The following is a 27,213-nucleotide window of genomic DNA, read 5'->3' as shown; positions in this document are numbered from 1 at the left end:
GTGGTGATACAAAACAGAGAAAAACACCAAATCCAGCAATAGGTGAAGCTCCAACTAGAGAATATTAACAGTTTTTCACTATCTGGCTTGAAAAACGACTTTAAACAATCAAAGACTTGAGAAAATAGTCAATTTTGTTGTTTAATTTCTGTCAGTTAGACTCTCAGCAATTAACTTAGAACTGATAGAAATAAAAAATAATAAATCAGTAAAACTACACAACTGTAATGAACGATGGTTTATTATTAATCAATGTGCAGATGAACTGTTTAGTTTATAAAAAGTGAAGAAAAACGCCCAAGTTTTGTCTTGTTTTGTCCAAAAACTAAAGATTTTCAGTTTGTGGTGATCTAAAACAGACAAAAACAGCAAATCTTCACATTGTTTAAGCTTCAGTTAGAGAATATTGGCCTAGTCTTTTACTATCTGGCTTGAAAAATGGCTTTAAACAATGAACCCATCCAGAACCGACCAGTAAAGAAATCAACAGTTGATCGTGTTTGCTAGAAAACAGCTTTGGTTTAATGTTATAGTTTCGATTAGTTACATTGGACTCAAAACTTACAATATAACTGATAGAAATGAAAAACAATGAAAATAAAACTATAGAGCTGCAACGAATGTTTGTTTTCCTGAAAAATTAGTGTGCAGATTTACTGTTTATTTTATAAATAGTGAAGAAAAAGGCCCAAGTTTTGTCTTGTTTTGTCCAAACACTAAAGATTTGCTGTTTTTGGTGATTGAAAAAGAGAAAAACTGTAAATCCTCACATTGTTTAAGCTCCAACTAGCGAATATTCACAATTTCTCACTATCTGGCTTGAAAACTGCCTTTAAACAATTAACTGATTGACAAAATAATCAAATTTATAGTTTCATTTCTATCAGTTACAGACATTTCAGCAGTTAACTTAGAATGCAACTGACAGAAACAAACAAAACAGTAAAACTACAAAACTGTGACTAATGATTATCATTAATCATTGTGCAGATTAACTGTTTAGTCTGTCACAAATGAAGAAAAAGGTCCAATTTTTGTCTTGTTTTGTCCAAAAACTAAAGATTTTCAGTTTGTGGTTTTATAAAATAGAGAAAAACAGAAAAAAAATCAAAGTAGTGAAGCTACAACAAGAAAATATTAACAGTTTTTCACTATTGGGCTTGAAAAACAGCTTTAAACAATCAATGAGTTGAAAAAATAGTCAAGAAATCAAAAGCTGATTGTATTTACTGGAAAACAGCTTTGATCTAATGTTATAGTTTTACTATAATTTCTGTCAGTTACATTGCACTCAAAGCATACAATATAAGTGATAGAAATTAAAAACTATGAAAATAAAACTGTAGCCCAGTAACTAATGACTGTTTTAATTATACATCAGTGTACAATTTAACTGTTTAGTCTATAAAATGTGGAGTAAACGGTCCAGGTTTTGTTTATGTTTTGTCCAAAAACTAAAGATTTTCAGTTTGTGGTGATCTAAAACAGAGAAAAACAGCAAATCCTGACATTGGTGAAGCTCCAACTAGAGAATAATAACAGTTTTTCACTATTTGGCTTAAAAAACAACTTTAAATCAATGAAATGACAAAACAGTCAAGAAATCGAAAAAAAAAAGCTAGAAAAAAGCTTTGGTCAAATGTCATAGTTTTGCTGTAATTTCTGTCAGGTACATTGTACTAGAAGACATTTCAACAGTTAACTTGTGCATTCAATGAAAGTGATAGAAATAAAAAAACTGAAAAAAAAAACTACAGAGCTGCAACTCATGACTGTTTTTATTATAAATTAGTGAGCAAATGAACAGTTTAGTCTATAAAATGTGGACAAAAAGGCCCTTTTCAGTTTGTCTGAGTCCAACTTGCTGCCATCAAATGTCTTGTTTTGTCCAAACATTTAAGTTTTTCCACTACTGGGTTTAAAAAATGGCTTCACGCAGTCAACCGACTGACAAAAAGGTGAAGAAACCTATGCATCGACCAGCTCCAGATGTAAAACTCTCCTCAGACGTCTTTGCTCTACGACCTTCATGGAAGGTAAAGGCAGCTCTGTCAGTGATGGGTTACTGCAGCATCGACTGCTCTGCTCTCGGCTTGACGTCACGGTTTCGACCGCGGGACTCGAGGGCCGCCACCTGTGGAGAGCAGCTGGCTTCAAGACTCCGGATCGGCCCCCGATCGGCTCCCTGAGGCGCCCAGAGGCCAGCCGAGGGCTCGGCCAAACATCCGCCTTTCATCCGCTGCCGGAGGGGGGAGGAGGATCGGAGCTTCACAGCAGAGACTTCGCCATCGCCACCATGTGGTCGACACCGCAGGCTACATCCACCACCTGACCCGGTACAGTCACCTGACAGAAACCAATCAGTCAGTCAGACTTTGTCGATATAGCACTTTGCATACAGACTGAAATGCAACACAAAGTAATTTACAAAAATAAAAAAATGCAATAAGACAGTGTAAAGTCACGTTATGAATAAAGGAGTGATTGAGGAACTGAGGAAACTCTGTCATCCAACACAAGCTGATAATAATCAGTGTTATTCACTTCACCTGTCAGTGATCAGAATGTTGTGCATGATCAGTGTATACAATGTGCAAAAAGTAAAAAAAAAACAACTATAACTACAACAACAAAAAGCAAGTGTAAAGATCCAGTGTGGAGAAAGTTGTTAAAATAAAAATGTACTGTAAAAACATCCAGTTTAAACAAAGTGAAATAATTGTAAAAATATGTCTTGTCAAATAATGCAGTGCAAAAAGCATCTTAAATATAAAAGGTTTTAAAAATACATATGTATGGTAGAAATATAAAAATATAGAAATACAAAAAAATGTGGTGTATTGTTTTAATGTGATGTAAAAAATTATTATTTAAAAAAATATCCTGTATCCAAAATGTAAAAAATATACTACGCAAAAATGCAAAAAGTGTGCTAAAACAGAGTGAGAGCCACACAGATTTCGATTTTCACAAAGTTTGGTTAAACAGAAAATATACAAAAAATATGTAACACAAAAATATACAGTGTATGTGCTGTAAAAATATCTGGTTTGCAAAAAGTTCTCAAAATATACAGTGTGAACAAATGTGAAATTTCAAAAAAAATGCGATGTACAAATATATATCCTACCGGCCCAATTTTCCAGTTTTTAATTGAAATTCAGGCAGTTCAAGTCCAATGAATAGCTTGAAATGGTACAAAGGTAAGGCAAGGTTGAATAATAACATATATATATATATATATATATATATATATATATATATACACACACACACACATATATACACACACACACACACACACACACACACATATATATAACTCTGAATATATGGAATGAACGTCTGTATGTATATAATGAAAGTCTGAATGTATATAATATTGTGTAAACATGCTAAGTGCATATATATTCCCTTCTTTCTCAAATTTGTTCGCTCATGCAAAATGAAATTAATATAGATTAAAAATTAATGATATTTAACCATGATTAATCGAATCCACAGCAACCTTGTGATTAATTTGATTAAAAATTGTAATTGTGTATAATAATATATATCACATACATTAAATAGACTAAAATATGTAAGTTGGCAAAGAAAATACCAGAAATTTATAAATAAAATTATTTCAAAAGTCTGTCTAAAAAGAAGGGTCATGAAATATAACAGTAAAGCCAAAGCTGAGAGGAAAATCAGGATGAGGGTTCTCGTAATACAAAACCAAGGTTCGCTTTCTGTATTTACTTGCTGTCTTCTATAAGCGATTTCACACTGTGCAGTCCTACACCTTCAAATCTTGTTGAAATGTCTCTGGGCGACGTGCTAATGTAAGTCTGGGGGCTTAAATTGAAAAATGTCTGCAGGGGATATGGATTTATGACATCACATTTTACTGAGACAATGTACTTTTCTGTACTAAAGCACGACACAATATATCACCAAGGAAGCTGTTTTTTCAAGCAGCATATAGCTTGCACGACAAATCCGAAATAGCTTTCAAAAACAGCAGGTCAGCAGCAAAGCTTACTCTCTGTTTGCATGACTAAACCTGAATCAGTGTTGACTTACTCGCCAGGGGAAGTACTGGTCGTCTCTCTTCCCGATGCCCAAACAACCTCTCACGTTCTTTCCCCACACGAAGAGCTCGCCTCGATCTGCAAAGAAACCGTCAAACATCAGCGGCTGCACTTGTCAAAATCAATGTGCAACAACAAAATGAATACTTATATAAAACACTAAAATATAAGGCAAAGCAGGACAACAACGTGTAAGATTCAATTCTAAAATGAAATAAATCATCAAATAAAATGGTAAGACCTTTAAGAGCAAATGAGAGCCATTGAGAAGATGTACATCCTGAGATTTTTCATATCATTTAGGCGGTTATATTTTATGTATTTTGTACTGATTTATTATTGTTTATTACTTTTCTCACTAATACTGTACTGTCTTCCATTAATGTTATTATTATTGTATGTTTTAATGGTTTATAAAACACCTTGGAAGTCCTGTTTCAAAAGTGCTATAAAAATAAACTTTGCTATTGTTAACAACATTATTATTGTTGTAGTACCATATGTAGTATGTGTAACAGTAATAGTTGTTGCATTGTAGTAGTTGTAGTGGCTGTAACTGTTGTTGTTGTAGTAGTAGTTGTTGTAGTAGCTGTTCTAGTAGCTGTAGTAACAGCTGTAGTAGTGGTAGTAGTCACAGTTTTAGCAGTTGTAGTTTAAGTAGCAGCTGTAGTAGTTGTTGTTCTCGTAGTTGCTGTGGCAGGTCTAGTAGTAGTAGTACTGTAGTAGTTGTGGTGGTGGTAGCAACAGTTGTAGTACTAGCAGTAGTTGTACTAGTAGCAATGTAGTAGTGGTTGTAGATTTAGTAGTAGCTGTAGCAGTGGTTGTACGAGTTGTTATTGTTCTAGTAGTTGTAGCAGTTGTATTAGTTGTAGTTGTAGCACGGTAGTAGATGTAGTCGTTGTAATTGTTTTAGTAGCAGTTGTGGTAGTGGTTGTAGTTTTAGTAATAGCTGTAGTGGTAGTTGTACAAGTAGTTGTTAATGTTCTAGTAGTTGCTGTAGCAGTTTGGGCAATGGTAACAGTTGTAATAACAGCTTTAGCCGTTGTAGTTATTGTAGTCGTAGTTTAAACAGTAGATGTAGCAGTAGTTGCAGTAGTAGTTGTTCTAGTACTTGTAGCAGTTGTAGCAGTGGTAGTAGTTGTTGTAGTAACAGTTTTAGTAGTTGTAGTTTAAGTAGTAGCTGTAGTAGTAGTTGTTGTTCTGGTAGTTGTAGTTGAGGTAGTAGTTTTTGTAACAGTTTTAGCCATTGCAGTTGTTGTTGTAGTCGTAGTAGTAGTAGTTTAACTAGTAGCCACAATACTAGTAGTAGTTGTTGCTCTAGTAATTGTTGTAGCAGTTGTATTTGTAGTTGTTGTAGCAGTTATAGTAGTATTAGTAGTTTAACTAGTTGCCGTAGTAGTAGTAGAAGTTGTTGCTCTAGTAATTGTTGTAGCAGTTGTATTTGTAGTTGTTGCAGTCGTTATAGTATTAGTAGTATTGAAGTAGTAGTGGTGGCGGTGGTAGTAGCAGTTGTATTAGTAGCTTTGTAGTAGTTGTTGTAGTTTTAGTTGTAGCTGTAGTAGTTGTTGTTCTAGTAGTTGCTGTTGTGGTTGTGCTTCTAGCTCTTGTAACAGTTATAGTAGTAGTATTATAGTAGTAGAGGTGGGGTAGTAGCTGTTGTAGTAGTTGTAATTGTGGCAGTAGTTGTTGTAGTAACAGTTTTAGCTATTGTAGTAGTAGTAGTTGCTCTAGTAGTTGTTGTAGCAGTTGTATTTGTAGTTGTTGCAGTTGTAGTAGTAGTAGTAGTATTGAAGTAGTAGTAGTAGTGGTGGTGGTGGTAGTAGCATTTGTAGTAGTAACAGTGTAGTAGTTGTTGTTCTAGTAGTTGTCTTGTAGTTGTTCTAGTTGCAGCAATTATACTAGTAGTATCATAGTAGTAGTGGTAGTAGTAGTAGTTGTCACTTGTCATGTATAAACAGTGAGAATTTCTTTTGATAACAATAGAGGCTATCACTGGACTGTGAGATGTATTTTTACAGAAAAGAAAACTTCTTGATTCATTTCCAAACAGGACTCCTGCTGTCGTCTTTATCCAACACAACGATTCTGTACACATTCCATCTTTCTAACGTCACAAATGGCTGCAAATCAAGATTATTTTCATCGTTGAGTGTACCTGTCTACAACTTAAAAACACATTTGAATCCGAGAAAACACTCAATGCTTTTGAGAAATGACAATTGGAGACTGATGCTCTAACAGCAGAAATGCTTCAGTCTCGACCTTCAGAGCTGTTGAACGGTTTCAAAGTCTGAGTCAGGCTACTAAAAAGTGGCTAAAAGGGCCTTTTTTCTCAAAGATAAAAACAAGACAAGCTGCAGACTTTTCCTTTTAGCGTCATAAACGGACTTCCTGACTCAGCAATAAACTGCCTCCTCAGACATTTGTGGCTCGTTTTCAGTGCTCCACGCTGGATGAGATGGAATGACTTTGCTGATTGAGAGTTTTATGTTTCCATTTCTTATCTTAGCTGGAAACCAAAAGGGCTGACATTTGGAAGTTGAAACAGAAATCTTGTGAAGTCACATCACTTTGTATCTCATGGTGAGATATGAAATGGGGATCTGACCTGATTTAGCCTTAAAGAATTTTAGTTTTTTATTTTTTCTTACCTGTGACTGCAGCAAAGTGACTGAGGCCACACCTGATCCTGGTGACAGCGACTGATGGGTTGAACTGAGAACGTCCAAACAGTGTAGAAGGAATCACCTCTGGGGTGGAAGATTCTGAAAGATTTGGACCTTTTCCCAGAATGCCATAACCCCAAACAAACACCTCTCCTTTATCTGGAAACATTCAAGCACACATAAGCAGAATAAACCTCAAGTTTAGATCTGAAAGTTGATTAATCAATAGAAAGAGAAGCTTTACAGCTTCTCTTTGATCAAATACCACTACAAACTGAGTACTAGCAATTTGTTGCTTACATTTTTTTTAGCATTCAAAGACAAAATGATTTAAAAAATCCCAAAAATCAAAAGATGGATTAATATTATGAATACTAGCTACAATTGCTTTGAGACAAATACTTCTTAATTTAGCATGATAACATGCCAACATAGTCTAATTAGTGGCAAACACAAGTACAGGTGAGGTGGTCTGCAATAAACAAGCTAGCAATAGCATGGCAGTGCTTTGAGATTAACGCTAACACTTCTGAATTTAGCGCGTTAGCATGCTAACATAGGCTAATTAGTGCTATGCACAAGTACAGGTAAGGTAGTCTGGTAATTTTTATTATCCCTGAGCAGCAATTTTTCTCACAGTCAGCAGTATAGCATAGTGGCACACAATGTCACCACAATAGACTAATATTATCATGATAAAACAAAACTGACTAAAAAAAATAATAAAATCATCATCACAGACAAAAGAAATGCAAAAAAAAAGTTAGCATTCAAAGACAAAATGATCTATCTATGGATTGAAAAAAACCCTGAAGATTGATTAATAAAAATAAAAGCTACAACCCCATTGATATTTATATAGTAATATGGTGAAAGCCGAGCTAAATCTGCAATAAACAAGTTAGCAAAGTTAGCATGGCAGTGCTTTGAGATGAATGCTTAATTTAGCATGTTAGCATGCTAACATAGTCTAATTAGCAGTAAACACTACCGCTAAAACCACACAATAGACTAAAAAAATACATTGATAAAATAAAAATAAACTGAATAAAAAAAAGTTTAAATAAAAATGATGATAAAATGACATGAAATAAATAAAATATGGCTGGCCCAAATAACAGTTTCTGCTTACTGAATATCCAAATATTCGGTCCGCTCAGTAATGTCCGATGGGAGTGGGGTTAGGGGGTGGGGTTAGGGGTGGGATTAGGGAGTGGGGTTAGGGGGTGGGGTTGGGGGGTGCGAATATTCGAATCTCAAAATTAATATCCGGATACCACCGTTGGGACCGAATATTCGGATATTCGGGTCCAGCCCTAAAATAAAAATAAACAAAATAATTATTGATGGAGGCGCAGGTATTTGGTCATAAACCCAAGTATCAGACAAATTTCATAGTTTCGATGGCATGTTATGAAAACCTAGATTATTCTGATTGTTCCCAAAGTGGACACGAATCTGTGCAATAAGCGTCAGCACATCAGTCGTCACACAAAACCACAAATGTTAACATGCTGGTGGAGTTTGAGGAAAAGTCATTAAAAATCCGTAATCCGTAATAAGTTACCGTAAATAATTTCATGTTAGTCCATTCAATAGTTGTTGAGATACTTTTAGTTTGGAGTCAAAATGGTAACTTGACAAAAATACCTACATTTTAGCTGCTAGCACAGCTGCTAACACTCACGAAACAAATATGATTTTTCAGCACAATAACAGCTGTGAGTTCTTGTGATCAAGTAGATCAGAATTCCTTGGAGGAATGCAGGTGAACGTTAAACCTACATTGCAGAACTTTTGTTGCTTACACAAACACTGTCGACTTCCACTGAATGCCATTGAAATTCTATCTTTACCATCAGGTAGTTTTTACAAAACAAACTCCACCATACCAATAGTTACTGTAGCTGATTGTCTCTGTCACAACAGAGCAGGAAGGTCACCACAGAAACCAAACTTAAAAGCAGAAATTTTGATAATGTTTTGCAGTTTTCTTGACATTTGCAACAAAAGAATCAGCAGTTATCTATGACTGGAAGTTTTATGTGCAAGAATGCAATGCTGTTATTAATAAATAACCTAAATTTCACAATATTTACCCATAAGCCAAACAATAGTTTACTAACTGCATGGCTTGAAAAATTCATGCTCGTATTACATTAATTTAGTAAGTAACTTGATTCAGCTGTGCGACAACATGCTTTCATGTTTTATATAATACAGTGTCATGCAAAATGATTTGTTCCCTACAGAAGTCTTCCATTTTTTCATATTTCTCACACTAAATATTCCAGATTATCAAACTAATATTTATATACATTTGAAATTAGACAGAGATAGCCCACAAAATGCAACTCTTAAATGAGGATTCATTGAAAATTTATTGAAAACCTACATCACCCTTGTGAAAAAGTAATTGCCCCTCTAAACTTATTGACTGGTTTGGCAGCAACAACTGCAGTTAAATGTTTGTTCCAGCTTGTGATCAGTTTTTTACATCACCATGTCCATGGAGGAATTCTTGTCCACTCTTCTCATTGACTTGGCCACTTCATAACCTTCACTTAGTTCATCATGAGCCACTCAGAGGTGAACTTGCTTGTGTTCTTTGGGTCTTTGTCTTGCTGCATAAACCATTAGTGTTGAGCTTTAGGTCATGAACTGATGGTGGATATTCTTCAGGAGGGTTTTCTGACAGAGAGCAGAATTCATGGCTCCATTAGTGATGACAAATCGTCCAGGTCCTCCATCAATCACACTACCACCATCATGTTTCACTGCTGGTATCATGGTCTTCTGGTGGAATGCAGTATTAGCTTTACACCAGATGGAACAGACCCATGTCTTCCAAAAAGTTCTACCTTTGACTCATCAGTCCACAGGATGCTATCCCATGGATCCATTTCCTCTCAGAGTCTTCCTTATTGAGGAGTCATGTAGATTGAGCTTAACTGAGGCCAGTGAGGTCTGCAGATCTTTAGATGTTCCTCTGGGTTCTTCTGTGATTCCTGGATTAGATGTTGATGCTCTTGGTGAAATGTTGGCCAACAGTTCACTCCTGGGATGGTTCACCACTGTTCCACGTTTCTCCATTTATGGATAATGTATCTCACTGCGGTTCTCTGGAGTCCCAGAGTCTCAGCAATGGCTTTGGAACCCTCCAGACTGATGAATGTCAATGACTGTCTCTCAGCTGTTCTTGAATCTCTTCAGAACGTGGCATCATTGTGCTGTTGTTTGAGACCCTTTAGCTACTTCACAATGAAGATAGGTTCTATTTAGTGATGTTTAGGTTCAACAAGCCTGGCAGTAACCATATATGAGTGTGGATGGTGAAACACAATATTGAGCAGACAACTAATTGAATAATCAAGAAAATAATCTGCAATGCAAATAGATGTTAGCTGCAGCCCTAAAACCACTTACATGTGATGTGAAATTACTGGATGGATTAAAATGTAATCCTCATAACCACAACATAGAGAGATTTTTAAAAAAGCCAATACAACCTATAATAGATAAATAAATTGAACCCAGTGGTCAAATAAATTTGGTTGTTTGGTTGATTGGTAGCTAAGGGAGCGATTACTTTTACACATAAGGCAGGATGGACTGGACAGCATTTTTACTTCAATAAATAAAATCGTTGTCTAAAAAGTGCACTTTGTGTTTTCTTGGGTTATTTTTGTCTTACATTAAAATTAGTTTGATGATCTGAAACATCTCAGTGTGACAAATGTGCAAAAATAGAAGATTTCTGTAGGGGGGCAAATACTTTTTCATGGCACTGTATATCAGTGCTGCCGCTAACATATATTGTGCAACAGCTCAGCAGGAATTTTCTAAGTTAAAAGTTGATAAAATGTTTGTACTCCTCAGACAAAAACATGAACATCAATGTGTCACTTTCAAGAGTATTCGGCCAGTTGGAACGGAAAACCTGCCGTGAGAGACATAATAAATACAGGCTACTGGTTTTTCTGCCTTTAAAATTGCCTCTTCAGACTGAAGGGAATTATCTGAACACAGCGCTGAGAAAGAAAACTATCAACAATGTCTGGATGAGTAAAAGCTCCATTTTAGAGAGAAGTCGGCCTGGTGACAGTTCTTGCATAGCGTTCAAAAAGGTAAATAACAAACAGACCTGAGGAATCAGACTGGAAGACGGACGCTTAAAAATGTGATGTTTGATGCCACCAAGAGGCCGAGTGAGGAGTCTGAAACTGAAAACTGAGCTGAAAATGGTTCAGTCAGGTCATAAAGTACATCTTTATCCTCACAAAACCCAACAGCCACTGCTCATATTTCCCATATATGCCGTTCATATTTAATAACTGTGTTTCTTGTGTATTTGTGTGAACTAACCGTTGAGAACAGCCACCTGTGTGCCTCCACATGCTGCTTGAACCACCTTTCCACAGCCTTTCAGAGGAAGATGACGAGGGGAATTGATCTGCGGATAAGAAAAAATTATTAATCATTATTGTTATATGTAAATTTGATCCCTTCTGTATTGCTAAGTGCAATTATGTATCTATTATAGGTTAAATTTCTCTACAATGTGGTTAGGGTGAGTCCCTTTTAATCCATTCAGTAATTCTACTAAGAATAACATATAAGTGATTTTAGGGCTGCAGCTATTGACTATTTGCACTGAAGCAAATTTTTTCGAATATTCAATTAGTTGTACACTAAATATTGTGTCAGAAAATAGTGAGAAATAGTTCTGAATGCCCAAGATAATGCCCTCAAATGTCTTGTTTAATCCACAACCAAAAGATATTCCATTTACTGTCATAGAAGGAGTATAAAACCAGAAGAAATTAAAGTTGACATCAGAGAATTCCTTTTTTTTCCTTAGAAAATTACTCAAGCTGATAAATCTTTATTCAAAACAGTTGAGGATGAATTTAACCGTTTTCAACCAACTGATTAATTCACCAACTATCTAGAGACTCAAATCTAAAGATAGTCTGAAAATTTGTAAAATAAAAATAAACAATCTGAATGAATTTAGAGTGGGAACACATTTCCCAAATAATTTGCTGATGTGACATTTATTTACACTCTGTATAAAAATTAATATACTTAAGTACAGCAGAAGTAGCTCTTTTTGTTAGCAAATTATTTCTAGACGCATCTGACATTTTTTTTGTAAAACCATCTCTAATACTGCTAAATTTGTTGTTTTCATCTAACTGTTTTGCAGGATGTAAAAACACCACACACAAAAAATCTATTTCCCTTTGGTAACATATTTGTGAATGAATCCTGCACATGCAAGAGGCGTAATATAGTGATTTGTGTGCTTTATAATAGAATCTCATGAACAGATGGCACTGATTGAGGCAAACCAATCAATTTCTTACAAGCTTGTGCAGCTAAGTTTTTGGAATCTGGCTTGAAACTCTCACACGAGCAGAAAAAGAGATTAAGGTTGAGGACAAGAACACTGAAATGTGTTTGCACAAGGTGATTTATGGCTCGAAATGTTCAATCATATCTCAAGTATCACTGAGCAGCTCTCTGACAGCCGGACAGGTGAGTGACATGTGGAAATAGAAACCAACAGAGTCATCAGGCACAAACAGTTACACAAAGATGCTGTTCAGCTCTCCTCACCTGTGTGGCCTCTGTGACCGAAGCCAGCTGTCGGTACTCAGAGTTTCCCCACCCAAACAGCTGTCCGTCTCTGGAGACAGCCAGGCTACAGTCTCCATAGGTGCTGATCTGCTGCACCTCCACCCCTGACAGATCTCCTCCCACCTCCACCGGACTGGAGCTGATGTTGTGGTGACCCAGACCTGGAGGATGAGATACCGCAGTGATCAAACTGCTGCAGGAGAAAGCTAAAAACACACATTCATCAATAAATACTAGTTATCAGTGACTGCGGTACAGACAGAGGTGAAGGCACATCATCATGTGCTGTAGAGTGATCGAACAAAATATCTTGAATCATATGTTAGCTAAAGCAGGGCAGTTTGAGCTGTTTAATGTATCTTTATTAGGCCTGCAAATGTGTGTGTGTGTGTGTGTGTGTGTGTGTGTATGTGTGTGTGTGTGTGTGTGTGTGTGTGTGTGTGTGTGTGTATATATATATATAAACACACATACATACATACACATATATACATATATATATACACATAGATACACACACACACACACATATATATATATATATATATATACAATGTTTCCTCTAGGATTTTTTTCAGCAGCGGCGGCAGGCTCCCCGGGAGCCATGGCAACGTAAACAAATGACACTTGACTGCAGATTTTCCTTGTACAATCTATTTATTGAATGGCCAGTTGAAAACGGCTTTTTAGAGGCTGAATGTTAAAATTTTTAAAAAAAAAATATTTGAACAAGCTCATCTAAAAATGCAGTCAGCAGTTCGTCATACATGGTGTGTAGATATTAGCTTAATGCTATCAATAGTTTACTCACGTTAGCAACACTGAGTTGGCACCGGGCCCAATTAACTGAAGCTACCGATACGTTACGTAACGTTAACTGGCCATCAATATTTTGCGAATGTCTGTTTAACTTGTAAAATTATGAGTTATCATAAGCTAATAACTTTTCTCCGGTAAGTCACTGACCTATTTTCCAAGATGACACTCCTCTGACTCTCTGACCTGGTGCCTGGGTGTTTGATGTGACGTCACTTTCAAGGCCTCGCTCTTGCGAGTAATCAATGACATATTAACCCGACGTATCAAAGAGTAGATACTGAGCAAGATAGTTATCTGTAGTTTACCTTGGGACTCGTGATATATATATATATATATATATATATATATATATATATATATATGTATATATATGTATATATATATATATATATATATATATATATATATATATATATATATATATATATATATATATATATATATATATATATTCTCAAATTTAGACTCCAGCTCATCACATCAAATCTCAGGACTGTTTAACTCTTCATACCCCACAAATCAGTAAATACTGATCTTGTCTTCAAGTATTAAAAATGTGTCATTCCACTGAATGCATTTCAACTTGTAGATTTTTTAAGAGCCTGTGTTTTATGTGTCTTATATCTGTGAAGTTACTCCTTCTGTACTGTAGGCTGAACTACGAAGCAAGTTCAACATAACCGGGATTTCTTTGCGTAAGTCGGCTGGACAAAAAATAAAACCTCAGTCAGAGTTAAAGAGTATGAAGATGGTTAGAAACTTTCTTTGTCAATTCAGACTTTCTGCTTCAAAGTCTGTGCACGTTCATATAAAAGGAGGCATACAACGCATCATGTGACTCTTTTTCTACACAAAATGAAACAACTGAGTGCAGCTGCTTCAGTCAACAGGTTGTTTAAATGGAGAAGAATGAGGAAAGTAATAATTAAGATGGAAAAATCTCTGCAATTGATAATGATGCAGGACATGCTGGTAGAAAACTGTTAAAGGTGTAATATATTTATTTTATCGATCTATGCAGCTGCACAAAAAAGCTGTCGCACTTTAAACTGCATATATTTGAACATATTATTGTATATAAGTGCATTTAGGTCTGATACTGTCCCATAATGCAGGGAATCACTTTAATTTATGGCCAAATCAAAGTGAAACTAATGTTACTGATTGAACATTGTAATAAATACTAATAAGCTAATCAATGTTCTAATCTGCGTTCTATCAGCTGTAGTATCAACAGTATAACTGAACCAAACCTAAAAACATATTTATACAATTTCTGCAGCACCAGCTGAATACATGGCTGGTTTCATGGCAACGTGATGCAGTAGTAGCGTACACGTTTGCAGATAGAACATTTTCCATTGGCTGAGAATCTATATCGCTCATAAATAATCATCAGGAAACACTTTGGTTAAAGGGTGACGCCTCTTACAGCCAAGTTAGCTCCACAGCATCAGTTACCATGGAGATCTAACAAGGTAAAAGAGGACTACCTTCGTGATATTGAAAAATCTGACTTTTAGCTCAACATACCTGCTAACCCACTAATCTCGCTTCGTAGTTCAGCCCTCAGTTCTCTTATTTAACATATAACCTGCCTAAACTAAAGATGATGCTTCTCAAGTTGGTGGGTTTTGGTCAGCTGTGGTTATTTCTGTATGTTTGTGTTCTGCTTCACTGCTAGCGTGGTGAAGAACATATTTTTCCGTCGCCTCTCAAGGTTAAGGGGTTGCCGAGTGTGACGGAGTGTGAAGAGCACCGACCTGTCTGTCCATCTGCGCCCCATCCACAGGCCAACACTTTCCCCGTCTCAGTGAGGAAGAGGCTGTGGTCCTGGCCACATGCCACCTGGGAAAAAAACAGAAGATGCATCAACTCCACAGTGTTCAGTGTCACGCTGAAGCACAGAGAGGGAAATATTAATAACATCTTAACAAGCTTGTTAAAAATCAACTGACTGGATGGAAAAATGAGGCTTGGACTTGAGAGGAGAGGAGGTGATTAGTGTCGCAAAAGGGCCAAATGACATTTTAATATGTGTGCTGGCCAGGTGCTGGCGAGTTTAAAGCAAACTGTATCTGGAAGGTCCAGTGTAGGAGGGAAAAGTGATAACTAAAAACCATCCGTCGTTGGTGCTCACCTGTACGACCCTGCCGGCGAAGCCCTCGATGTTGTGAATGATGTGGCTGCCACTGTTGAAACACGAGATGGACAATTAGTCGATCCATCACTGGAGGACGGCAGCGTCTCCAGGAGGTCACAGCGGTGTCCGTCAGCCCTCCCTTAACCTCCCGCTTACAGCTGCACCAACACATCTCATGTGTCAGGAATATATAATCAAGGCAAACAGCCCAGGAAGTGACTGATACTTCAACAGGCGAGGTGAAGTGTCTTTAAACTTTAGAAACTTAAGTTCAGGGTTTTTATGAAATGTAAGCTGAAGCTGTTTTGCCCCAGACCTGGAGAAAAGAGATACTGCAGCGATGAAACTGCCACAAGAGAAAGCTAAGTAAAGTACAAATACTTACTTGTATTTAAATGCTATTCATCAGTGACTGCAGTACAGATAGGTGACTGTTTTGGAGTGAGACAACAAAATATCTGAACTACACATCAGCTGAAACAGGGCAGTTTTACCCAACGATTCAGTAAATGATCCAGGGTGAAAACTTTGACATAACGGAACATAAAACGTCAAAAAAAGAGAGAAAAAGTTCGGCCAAACTTATTGTAATTGGTTTAAATCTAACCCAGACTGTCTGTTCTGACATCCATGTGTAGGTCAGCGTTGCACAGTAGCAGGTCTTAATTACTAGTAATCTGTATTGGCTGCAAAAATAACAGCAAATAAAGTGTATTCATGGTTTCTTACATCCTTATCTTTGATCTAAATGAAGACTGATGAGAATCCCTTTCATTCAGTTATCAACCCTCTAAACCTCAAGCAGTTTCTTTTTTTGTTTGTTTTTTTTTGCTTATGTCACATTTTTACTTATTTTGAGCTCATTATTCACTTCAATATAGTCCTGCAATTCTATGGAAACACACAACCATGAAGAAGTAGAGAGAACTCCAAAAACATCTTTGTTTTGCCACGTTTGTCGCAGCTGCGTCACCAGGTGAAAAGCACTTTTTTTTTTTTTTTTTTTAATTAAAAATTAGAGAATTTATTTAGACTAAGCAATTTATGTTGGTTAATGAAATGGTTGTGATTAAATATCATAATTTAGAGTTTAGATTTGGTTAAATTTTCCAATGAAACTGTGCCAAAGTGGACAAAATGAAGACACATCAGATGAGATTTCAAGGACAGTCTGAAAGAAGAAAATCTTCAAGTTCTTTCAGTTTTCACAGCTTCTGGATCTGATAAATGGTGAAATTCTGGTGGCTTTCTTTAAAAAACAGCCCTTTAACTCAATGACGTGTTTTAGGGTTCACAGGGTTTAAGAATTGTGGCCTTTTTATGTGTATTATGTGACACATTTTTAAATTAAAATATAAAAATGTGAGTGATCACTGACGGACAAACTACACCATGTCCCAAAAGTTCGTCCTCCCCACTGGACAATATGTTTGACTGTTTGTCACCAAAATGGGTTCCACCTGGTCAATCGAGTGCTGTTTGGTTGTTTGTCTGGTCAAACTGTCAGGTCCCAGTTTACAGATTTCTCGTTTGACCAAAGTGCATTAAACTCACAAGCAATTTTTGGAAGCATTGTTACCATGGCCAAGGGTAAGGGTGGAAAAGCTACTCTTTCAGAGTCTGAGCTTCGTGCACAGGCCATTGCTCTTCGAAATGCAGGAAAAACTCATCACCAGGTAGCACAAGCCCTTGGCAAAAGTATCCGCTGGTGCAGAAGTGGTGGCAAAGGTACAACAAAGGAGGATCCTTCAAAGACATGCTTCGCTCAGGATGTCCATCTGGCCAAAAGCCAAGGATCTGATGAGAAAAGCTGAGGGTAAAAGACACCAGTCATGCCAGCGACTCGGTCAGAGGCTGAAACATTTTGGACAAGATGTTTCTAAGAGCGCTGTGCATCGTTATTTAACAGAAACATTGGGGCTGAAAGCTCATAAGAGGTAATGTACCCCGCGACTCACCAAAGGAGAAGAAACTCGCTTTCACAAAAAAGTACATAACTCTGATTCCAAAAGACTGGGAGAACTGGATTTTCTCTGATGAATGCCCTCTCTAATTATTTCCGACAGCCAACAGGAAAAAAGGCCGCATCTATACAGATGATCATGAAAAAGTACCATCATCTGAGCAAGTGAAATTCAGTGCCCATAGTATGGTTTGGAGGGCTAGGTCTGCTTTAGGTCTCTCAGAGCTGCACATTGTGCCTCAAGGTTCCACTGTTAATTCACAATATTAAACCAACAGCATTCTAGAAAAGGTTCTACTTCCAGCTTTAGCCAGGAGGAAAAAATTGGGGCCTGTGACTGAACAGAAAATGTTTAACAGACGTTCGGAATTGGTATTTATGGAAGACGGTGCCCATATGACTGGTGTTCTGAGCATCTACCTGGCTTTCTGCATGAGGAATGGCCACCAAACTCCCCTGACCTCAACCCAACTGAGAACTATTGAGGAATCCTGAACAGTCGCATCTTTACCAGTCCACCACCGACCACCATGAAACAGCTCAACTCTCGAGCTGTGAGGGACAAGGTGAAGATACAACCATCCACACTCAAGAACCTCGTACATTCCATGCCCGAAAGACTGAAAGCTGTGGTCACAGTGAAAGGAGGAAACACTGGTTACTTAATAAATTGATTATATTGCATATTTAGTCTCTGAGCTTTGTTTTTCTGGGGAGAACAAACATTTCGGACACAGTGTAACTAACAGAGCCTCTTTCTAACTCATCTCAAACAGATCTTTACAACAACATTTCTCTAAATCCTCTTCATATTATAACATTCAGGATACCTGCTGAATATTTCTGGCATAAATTGGGCTCAAGATATGTTTGAGAATATTTCTAACTTTGCACTAAATAACATGTAGCTGTCTGAAAAGGCATAAAAATACACTGATCAGCTATAATTCATCACTAAGGTAATCATACTTTGATTAGATGGGTAGAACTTTCTATGTGAATGTGGTATTAATGTGCACACAGTTTTTTAGTGCAGTCAGGAATTACTACTGACATCTGGAAAACCTTTTGGCTCATCTGATGTCACTGTAAGGATGACACAGTGTTTTTGAAGTTACTCTGGTGAGCACACTGTTTTAATAACTCAGAAAAATGATGGATTAAACTGTCAAAGTGGAAGAAAAATCCTTTAAACTGGAACATTTGATAAAAGCAGCACTGACAATGTCTCCAGAGGAATTTCACAGAATCTGCCGTTTTCTCTGCGGCAGGAAAGTAGCTGGTACATTTCACAATTACAGTTTTTTCCTCAAAAGACACTGTTCCTGAAAAATAGCACACATTTCCCAACACAATGCACACTATTGTATTCATGTGTATCATCAGAATCCAACTGAAAAACTCTCTGGAACAAACGTACACCAAACACAGAAAAAGTCAGTCATGTACACTTTGTGTAATTTTACCAGCACTTGTGAACCAGAGTTATGCATTAGATTTTTTACAGTATTCTCAGAACATTTCTGACTGCTTGTATTGTTCCAGTATAGACATGTCACTGAAGTGACAAACAACATTTACACACCATGTAAAATAAATCACAGTAAACCTGAAACTATTTACTTTATGCACCATCTTTACCATCTGCTGACCTTAACAACAGATTACATTCTGAACAGCTAATTCTGTTTCCCAGCAGGTTTTATAGTGTGCAGTTCATTGGCAAAAATGTTTTCAGTTTTGACCTGTTGTGTCTTAATTGTGACAGCAGTGTTGGAACAGTGTCCCAGTTCTGTCCCAAATGTGTGCTATGAGTGAAAAGTGTGTTCAAATGAGCAAAAAATGTGTTCAGTCTTTTGCAAAAAGAGTGCAAGAGTTTTGGAAACTGTGTGCAAACCATGAATAGTGTCCAAAATTTAGACAGCAGAGTCCTGTTTTTGAGAAATGTGTGCAGTCAGTTGATGGCTGAGTGCAGTGAATGGAATTTAGTGTCTTATCAATTGAGAAAAACTGTAAGTGGCCAGAAGACTCACCTGTAGACTTCATCTTCAACTATCCGTCTTCCACACTGGCCATATGAATTGTTTCCCATACTGAAAACTGAGAACAGAGATGAGGGAATATGAAGGTTAAAGATGCATAACTTACAGTTCTAATGATTTAAAAAAAAAAAAAAAATTTTGATACAAATTTTCTTCTTGTGGTGGACAATAAAACGAGTCATGTGAACATCTCAGTTACTAAACTCATGGACAAATGAGATGTTTGACGAGACTAGATTACCTGAAGATGTTTAAAAAGTTAAATCAATGCAGATCATTGTGGTGTTATTCATCTTCGAAAAGTTTATTCGACTTTGCAGTATACGTGTCATGACAGGAAACAGTGATCGATTGCATCACTTCATATTTAAAGTAGCTCATTTTGTAAAACAAATGTTCTAAATGTGAACACTGAGCCGCCATTAATAGAACAATGTAAAAAGAAAAAAAGCTGCTTCATTTAGTCCAAGTGTGTGAAACATAAACTCTCTCAGTGACCTTTAAATCCTGAAAAAGGTTCTATTAGTTGCACTCATCTTCATCCTCAGTTGTTTCAGAAAAGAAGAGGAAAAGTTGTTGCCAGAATGAGTTGATAAATGCTTACTATCAGAGGGAAAAAGCGCCTCATGCTTTGGTCACACAGTTTATATAAACACTACCGTTCAAAAGTTTGGGGTCACTTAGAAATGTCCTTATTTTTGAAAGAAAAGCATTTTTTTTCAATGAAGATAACATTAAATTGATCAGAAATCCAGTCTAGACAATGTTAATGTGGTAAATGACTATTCTAGCTGGAAACAGCTGATTTTTAATGGAATATCTCCATAGAGGTACAGAGGAACATTTCCAGCAACCATCACTCCTGTGTTCTAATGCTACATTGTGTTAGCTAATGGTGTTGAAAGGCTAATTGATGATTAGAAAACCCTTGTGCAATTATGTTAGCATATGAATAAAAGTATGAGTTGTCACTGAAAAATTGCCTGGGTGACCCCAAACTTTTGAATGGCAGTGTATGAAAAAATAAAATCACAAGTGGACATCCTTTAAACAACACAGTCATACATAACTCTGCTGTCAGGCCGAGCTACACTCGGGAAACTTTTAATTAAATCTACCACTTAAATGACCTGAAATGCATCACAACAGATCACTTTTCATTTTCATCCAAAACATGATTAAAGCTCTTTTCAATGAAGAACTAAAGAATAAACATTCAGGTGGGCAACAAAGGTGCCAAGAAACCTTTCTGCAAATTAAGATTTCATTGATGTAAAACGGTGTTTGTTAGAACATCGGCGTGCAAATTTATGAGATGTACCAGAAGACCGTAATGAGCTTTTTGGATGAGGTTTAGCAGCTGCTTGATAATCACTCATTTCCACTGAGCGGTGGGTGGATGACGTGAAAGGACACTCGGTGCGACAGGTTGCTGGAAACAACACAGCAGCAGGTGTTCAGTCTGGGGTTCTTTCTGCACAAAGGGGACGTCATGCACCGCAGATTATCGTGGTTTTGGGTTCTGTGCAGGTGCAGGAGGTGTCTGTCTCTTACCTCCTTCTCGGTCGGTGAGTACGAGGGAGTGAGCTCGGCCACAAGCAACCTGAAGCACTCGGGTCTGCAGGGGATTGACGAGGGGCAGAGCGACCGGGGACGGCTCCAGAACGTAGTCGTAGCTCTGATCTGCACCAACAGAAACAGGCACGGGTGTAAGAAACAGTAAATGCTGCACTAAAATCAATAAACTGTTGATGTTTTCACACCTTTGTAGCTTGAATTTTTGGTTCTAGCACATGCTGAAGATGTTTTAGTAACATTTTCAGCATTAAATAGTATTTTAGTTCCCAAAATGTTCTTCTTAAAGGATGGACAGCACTCTCGAAAAAACATTTGGGGATAACATCAATAAAACATGAACATTACTAAAACTATTTTCTGGATGTTGCATTAATAAAATCCTTCCCTTGTTTAAAGGTAACATTGTGGGAATATTTTTAAGAGCATTCCACCTTGAATTTCCCAAAAGGGATTAAAAAATGTAAATTATTCATCAAAATAAAGTAAATAAACCTTTGTTAATGTACCAGTTAGGCTAACAGAGTATATACGATGCATTACGTTTAGCTGAGTGTTTGTTTGGCAGCTTCCGAGCACCAGAAGCTTTGCAATGCAAAGTCTGACTTTGTAAAACCAAACAGATTCATTTAAAAGCATGCCACAAACCTAACATCTAAAAAAAATAATTAAATTTAAACACCAGCTAGAGTTTATCAAGTTTTCCTGCCTTGAGAGCAATTTAAATTATCAGCTTTTTAAAAACCCTAATCAATATTTGAGGTAACTTGTGGGCAGCAGAACCAACTAAAACACAACAGTTTTAGTTTTACCAATCACATTGTAAAGTTGCCAGTTTGCACATTTAGTTTCTGACCACCTGATAAGTCCAATATTCGCTCTCCTTTTAGCTCTGTTTTGTTCTCTACCATCACTAAAGAAAAAATACCTGATTTGTCTCTTTAGTTGCTAAATGTTCTAGCTGACTGTTAGTAATTTTGTCTGCTGGTTGACTGACATTTCTCTGAAAAAAAATAATTAACTGGTGCATCTTCAATAAACTCTGCAGATTGGAGGGTGTAGTTTCTGTCTTACGGCGGCTGTGTTGGGTTCGCTGGAAGCCCAGCTGAGAGTCCTTGTTCAAGCCCATTCCCCACAGCTTGGACGCGTCCTTTGTCGAAGACGCGATGAGACTGAAGCCGTAACCGCAAGCAGCTGAAGAGATCTGCAACAGAAGGGCAGCAGAAATGAGTTCAACCTTAAAAATGATCTTAACACGTTCTAACCTCCACTATTAATAGTCTTCTGAGCTTAAATGGATTGTGCTCACGAAAGGTGAAGATGTTAGGTTCCTGTTTCAACCTGAAAAAAATCCCAAATATTTTTGCAATACTCTTAGCGATTACACACATAGACAAAATTGTTGGTACCCCTCAGTTCATGAAAGAAAAACCCACAATGGTCACAGAAATAATTTGAATCTGACAAAAATAATAATAAAGAAAAATTCTATGAAAATTAACCAATGAAAATCAGACATTTCTTTTGAATTGTGGTGCAACAGAATTATTTAAAAAAATAAACTCATGAAACAGGCCTGGACAAAAATGATAGTACCCCCAGAAAAGACTGAAAATAATGTGACCATAGGGACATGTTCCATCAAGGTGTGTCCTCTAATTAGCATCACAGGGGTCTACAAACTTGTAATCAGTCAGTCGGCCTATTTATAGGGTTACAGTAGTCACTGTGCTGTTTGGTGACATGGTGTGTACCACACTAAACATGGACCAGAGGAAGCCAAGGAGAGAGTTGTCTCAGGAGATTAGAAAGAAAATTATAGACAAGCATGTTAAAGGTAAAGGCTATAAGACCATCTCCAAGCAGCTTGATGTTCCTGTGACTACAGTTGCACATATTATTCAGAAATTTAAGATCCATGGGACTGTAGGCAACCTTCCTGGATGTGGCCACAGGAGGAAAATTGATGACAAATGGAAGAGACGGATAATACGAATGGTAACAAAAGAGCCCAGAACAACCTCTAAAGACATTAAAGGTGAACTCCAAGGTCAAGGTACATCAGTGTCAGATCACACCATCCGACGTTGTTTGAACCAAAGTGGACTTCATGGGAGACGACCAAGGAGGACACCATTGTTGAAAACAAATCATAAAAAAGCCAGACTGGAATTTGCCAAACTGCATGTTGACAAGTCACAAAGCTTCTGGGAGAATGTCCTATGGACAGACGAGACAAAACTGGAACTTTTTGGCACATCAGCTCTATGTTCACAGACGCAAAAATGAAGCATATGAAGAAAAGAACACTGTCCCTACTGTGAAACATGGAGGAGGTTCTGTTATGTTCTGGGGCTGCTTTGCTGCACAGGGTGTCTTGAATCTGTGCAGGTACAATGAAATCTCATGACTATCAAGGTATTCTAGAGAGAAATGTGCTGCCCAGTGTCAGAAAGCTTGGTCTCAGTCGCAGGTCATGGGTCTTGCAACAGGATAATAACCCAAAACAAACAGCTAGAAATACCCAAGAATGGCTAAGAGGAAAACATTGGACTATTCTGAAGTGGCCTCTATGAGCCCTGATCTAAATCCTATTGAACATCAGTGGAAGGAGCTGAAACATGGCGTCTGGAGAAGGAATCCTTCAAACCTGAGACAACTGGAGCAATCTGCTGATGAGGAGTGGACCAGAATACCTGCTGAGAGGTGCAGAAGTCTCACTGACAGTTACACAAATGTTTTGATTGCAGTGATTGCCTCAAAAGGTTGTGCAACAAAATATTAAGTTAAGGGTACCATCATTTTTGTCCAGGCCTGTTTCATGAGTTTATTTTTAAAAATAATTCTACTAAACCACGGTTCGAAAGCAATGTCTGATTTTCATTGGTTATTTTCATAGAATTTTTATTTATTATTACTTTTGTCAGATTGAAATTATTCCTGTGACCATTATGGGTTTTTCTTTCATTAACTGAGGGGTACCAACTATTTTGTCCACGTGTGTATGTCGAGACTTGGAGGTGCGGATCGGCACCTCCAAGTCCGAGGCCATGGTTCTCTGCCGGAAACCGGTGGATTGCTCCCTCCAGGTTGGGGGGGAGTTGCTTCCACAAGTGAAGGAATTTAAGTATCTCAGCATCTTGATCACAAGTGATGGGAAAAATGACAATGAAGCGAGAGAAAGAAAGGCGGCTTGGTGCGGCGTCAGCAGTAACGCGGGCATTGTACCGAACCGTTGTGGTGAAGAGAGAGCTGAGCTGCAAGGCAAAGCTCTCGATTTACCATCCATCTACATTCCAACCCTCACCTATGGTCATGAGCTCTGGGTGGCGACCAAAAGAATGAGATCGCAGATACAAACGGCTGAAATGAGCTTCCTCCATAGGGTGGCTGGGCTCAGCCTTAGAGATAGGGTGAGAAGCTCAGACATCCAGAGGAGATCGGAGTAGAGCCGCTGCTCCTTCGCGCCGAAAGGAGCCAGTTGAGGTGGTTTGAACATCTGATTTGGTTGCCTCCGAGGAGGCATCCTTTGGAGGTTATCCAAACACATCTGCCTGGGAGGAGACCCCAGGGTAGACCAGAACCTGCTGGAGGGATCCCCCTGGAAGAGCTGGAAAGCATTGCCGTGGGGAGGGGTGTCTGGAATGACCTGTTTCGTCTGCTCAACCCCGGATAAGCGGAAGAAAAAGGATCCATGCATTATGGTGTGTACATGAGATTTGTTCAGCCATGACTGACAACTGAGGCCCAGAGAGACGGTGAAAAGCCCGGTCACACTGTAACTAATGTCACTGTTCCAGGCAGCTGGGGAAAATGTAGCTGGTTTAGTAACTGAGGATATGTGAGGAAGAAAGACAGGCTTAACAAAAAATGTGTAACGTTAATATAATTACTATTGAAATATTTGTCATTAATCCAAATATTTATAACAGTAATTTAATCATTTGCGATTTCTCCTGTCATAGTTTTTCAGTAGAAAAGGGACTGCAAAGTGGCAAAAACAGAACATCATGAAAATCGGAAAATCATGTGAGCATAGAAGCTTATATCTTGGCTTCTTTTATATTTGGTATATAATTTAAAGGTAAAAGGAGTTATATTATATCTGGGCCAGAGTGTCAAAACCAGGCACATGTGGACTCCATACAGGATTAAAATCATTCATTAACTGATTAGTATTATTCCCCTAATAAATAAATCTTGACCAAATGGCGTTAAAATGTAATTTTCGCTAACTCTAACAATAAAGGCACTGTAACTGTGAATATCTACTTCATTTAAAAAGATACCAAACTTCTTAAAAAGAAGAAATAATATGAGCCACACCTTAAAATATAGAAGTGTTTACTGTTTCAGTTAAGCCACACCAGCATTACTGAGGAAAACAAAACAAATTCTCCAAGTTTGCAGGCTGTAATGATGCGGGAGGGAACCCGATTTGATCTAAAATACATCAGACGGACACTTTATGAACACATAAATAAAGATCATAGAAGTCTTCCATATAAAACTCGGCTGATTTTACCTGCTCTGCCGTCTCCAGGCGGTAAGGAGTGAGCTGGTACTTGCGGGGCTTTTTCCTGCCACTGTCCGGCACCACGAAGCTGGGGATGCCCAGGGCACCAGTGAAGCTAAAGCCCCACACAAACACTTTGGGGGTCGGCTTTTTGTTCTGGCCCACATACTGAAAAACTGGACCAGCACTGCTCTTCTCCTGCGGTCGGGATGCTTTGCTGAGCGTCGCATAACTGCAGACTTGAAGGCCTGTGCTGACGTGTCGAGGGCACAGTCGCACAAATGGAAAAGCCATCCTGTACAAACAGATGAGACAAGAGTTTTGCTATTAGAGCTAGTGTGGAGACAGATAAAGGTCTGTCTACAATATTCAAATTAAATTTATTTCCACAGCATGTTTGACAACAACCTGAGTTGACAGGCAACAACAAAAATGTGTGCAAAATAAGGACGGGATTGTAAGCCTGCAAAATGAATTAATATAAAAGACAACCATGACAACGATGTAAGATCTATTTCTTGAACAAAATAAATATAAACTACTAAAATATTAAGCCAACTAACAGCAACTCAAAGCCCTTAAAAACATGTACATCTCGAGACTTTTATTAAAAGCTTCAATAACAAAGGCGTATTTGATATAATTTATACTACAATGACCACTACCCATTTAAAAATGATCAAATCAGAGGGAGTTTATTGTATTCTTCGACTCTGAAAAAATATTAACTTCTTCTCCTTCTTAGTATTATTATAATTATTATTTATGAATTAATTATTAATAAAATACATCAAAATTACTAATAATACTCAACAATTTTATCCTTTATACTACGATAGATGTTCCTACAGATACACCTCTTTGAATACGTGTGAAATAACGTGCATATATAGATAAAAGATTGCAAATATTTCTAAAAGCCTTTGCAGAAAAAAACACATTTTATGCTATAACATAGGAAAATAGAGGCAGTTGGAGCCGTTGCAATTACACATGTGCAAATTAAATAACATCTGTGAATAAATAAATTTGATGAATAAATGTACAGTATTCGATTAAATTTAAAAAAAAAAAAAAAACATTCAAAAACCTCTGAACCTATTGTGGCCACCGAGTGTATGATGTGTGGAGAAGCAAAACGTATCGACGCCAAACTCCATGCAATTAATCAATCAAATTCATGTCACTTTCATTCTGGCAAGCTGGACTTCAACACTAACTCACTTTGGGGGTTAAAAAGAACTGCAAAAGTCTGCTGGTTAATTCGGCATGCAGGCGAAGTACGTTAGTTTCTCTATATAAATGTAATTCTTAACGTAATTTAACAGCTAAACATTAGCTAACGCAAATTCATAGCGGCAGTGACATGTGAAGGACCCTTTTCAATTCAAATTATCCTGAAATTGAGTTATCTTGAGTCTCTTGAATCAATGCCGAACTGAATATTGGCTCAAAACTATCCATACAAAGTAGTTTACCGTGTTCTAATCAAAATATACAAGTGATAGAACTCAAACGAGCTTTAAATTGTCCGTAAAATGAAGGAAGTTTCGCCTCGTGTTTTCTCAAGGTGTTTCCACATGAAGCTGGTGATCTCAGGTCAACTTACCTTCGCTGTCTGTTAAACTGAAGCTTTAAAACGCGTTAAAGAACTAATCTGTGCTGCGAATGAACTAATGTTTAGCTGCTGAATGCTAATAAAACATTTCAATGTCATTATCGCATGTTTGTTTACCTTCGGCTAAGCTAACCCCGGAAGTGAAAGCGAGT

General features: G+C 37.5%; 1 protein-coding gene across 1 annotated transcript; it reads right to left on the bottom strand.

The window, feature by feature from the left end:
- Nucleotides 1-494: 494 nt before the first annotated feature.
- On the bottom strand, nt 495-27,213 carry rcc1l (RCC1 like). The gene is made up of 12 exons (XM_055017559.1): nt 27,053-27,213; nt 25,453-25,738; nt 22,002-22,131; nt 20,907-21,035; nt 19,344-19,410; nt 15,345-15,396; nt 14,968-15,052; nt 12,365-12,546; nt 11,108-11,195; nt 6,728-6,901; nt 4,069-4,154; nt 495-2,346 (listed from the first exon to the last, which is right to left on the bottom strand). The coding sequence occupies exons 2-12, from the start codon at nt 25,735-25,737 to the stop codon at nt 2,269-2,271; spliced, it is 1,356 nt and encodes a 451-aa protein (XP_054873534.1). The 5' UTR covers nt 25,738; nt 27,053-27,213; the 3' UTR covers nt 495-2,268.

Source organism: Amphiprion ocellaris, chromosome 14 (genome assembly GCF_022539595.1).
Source record: "Amphiprion ocellaris isolate individual 3 ecotype Okinawa chromosome 14, ASM2253959v1, whole genome shotgun sequence".
Lineage (NCBI taxonomy): Eukaryota > Metazoa > Chordata > Actinopteri > Pomacentridae > Amphiprion > Amphiprion ocellaris.
This window is presented reverse-complemented; position numbering and strand designations above follow the sequence as displayed.

What these genes read in the sequence shown, in the direction of transcription:
- rcc1l (XM_055017559.1), bottom strand. Translation starts at nt 25,737, where the DNA reads ATGGCTTTTCCATTTGTGCGACTGTGCCCTCGACACGTCAGCACAGGC. An exon ending in GTTGAAGATGAAGTCTACAG is followed by an intron (nt 15,397 to 19,343) that starts GTGAGTCTTCTG and finishes GTGTTTCAACAG; the next exon opens with TGGCAGCCACATCATTCACA. An exon ending in ACAGGTGGCTGTTCTCAACG is followed by an intron (nt 6,902 to 11,107) that starts GTTAGTTCACAC and finishes GAATGTTTCCAG; the next exon opens with ATAAAGGAGAGGTGTTTGTT.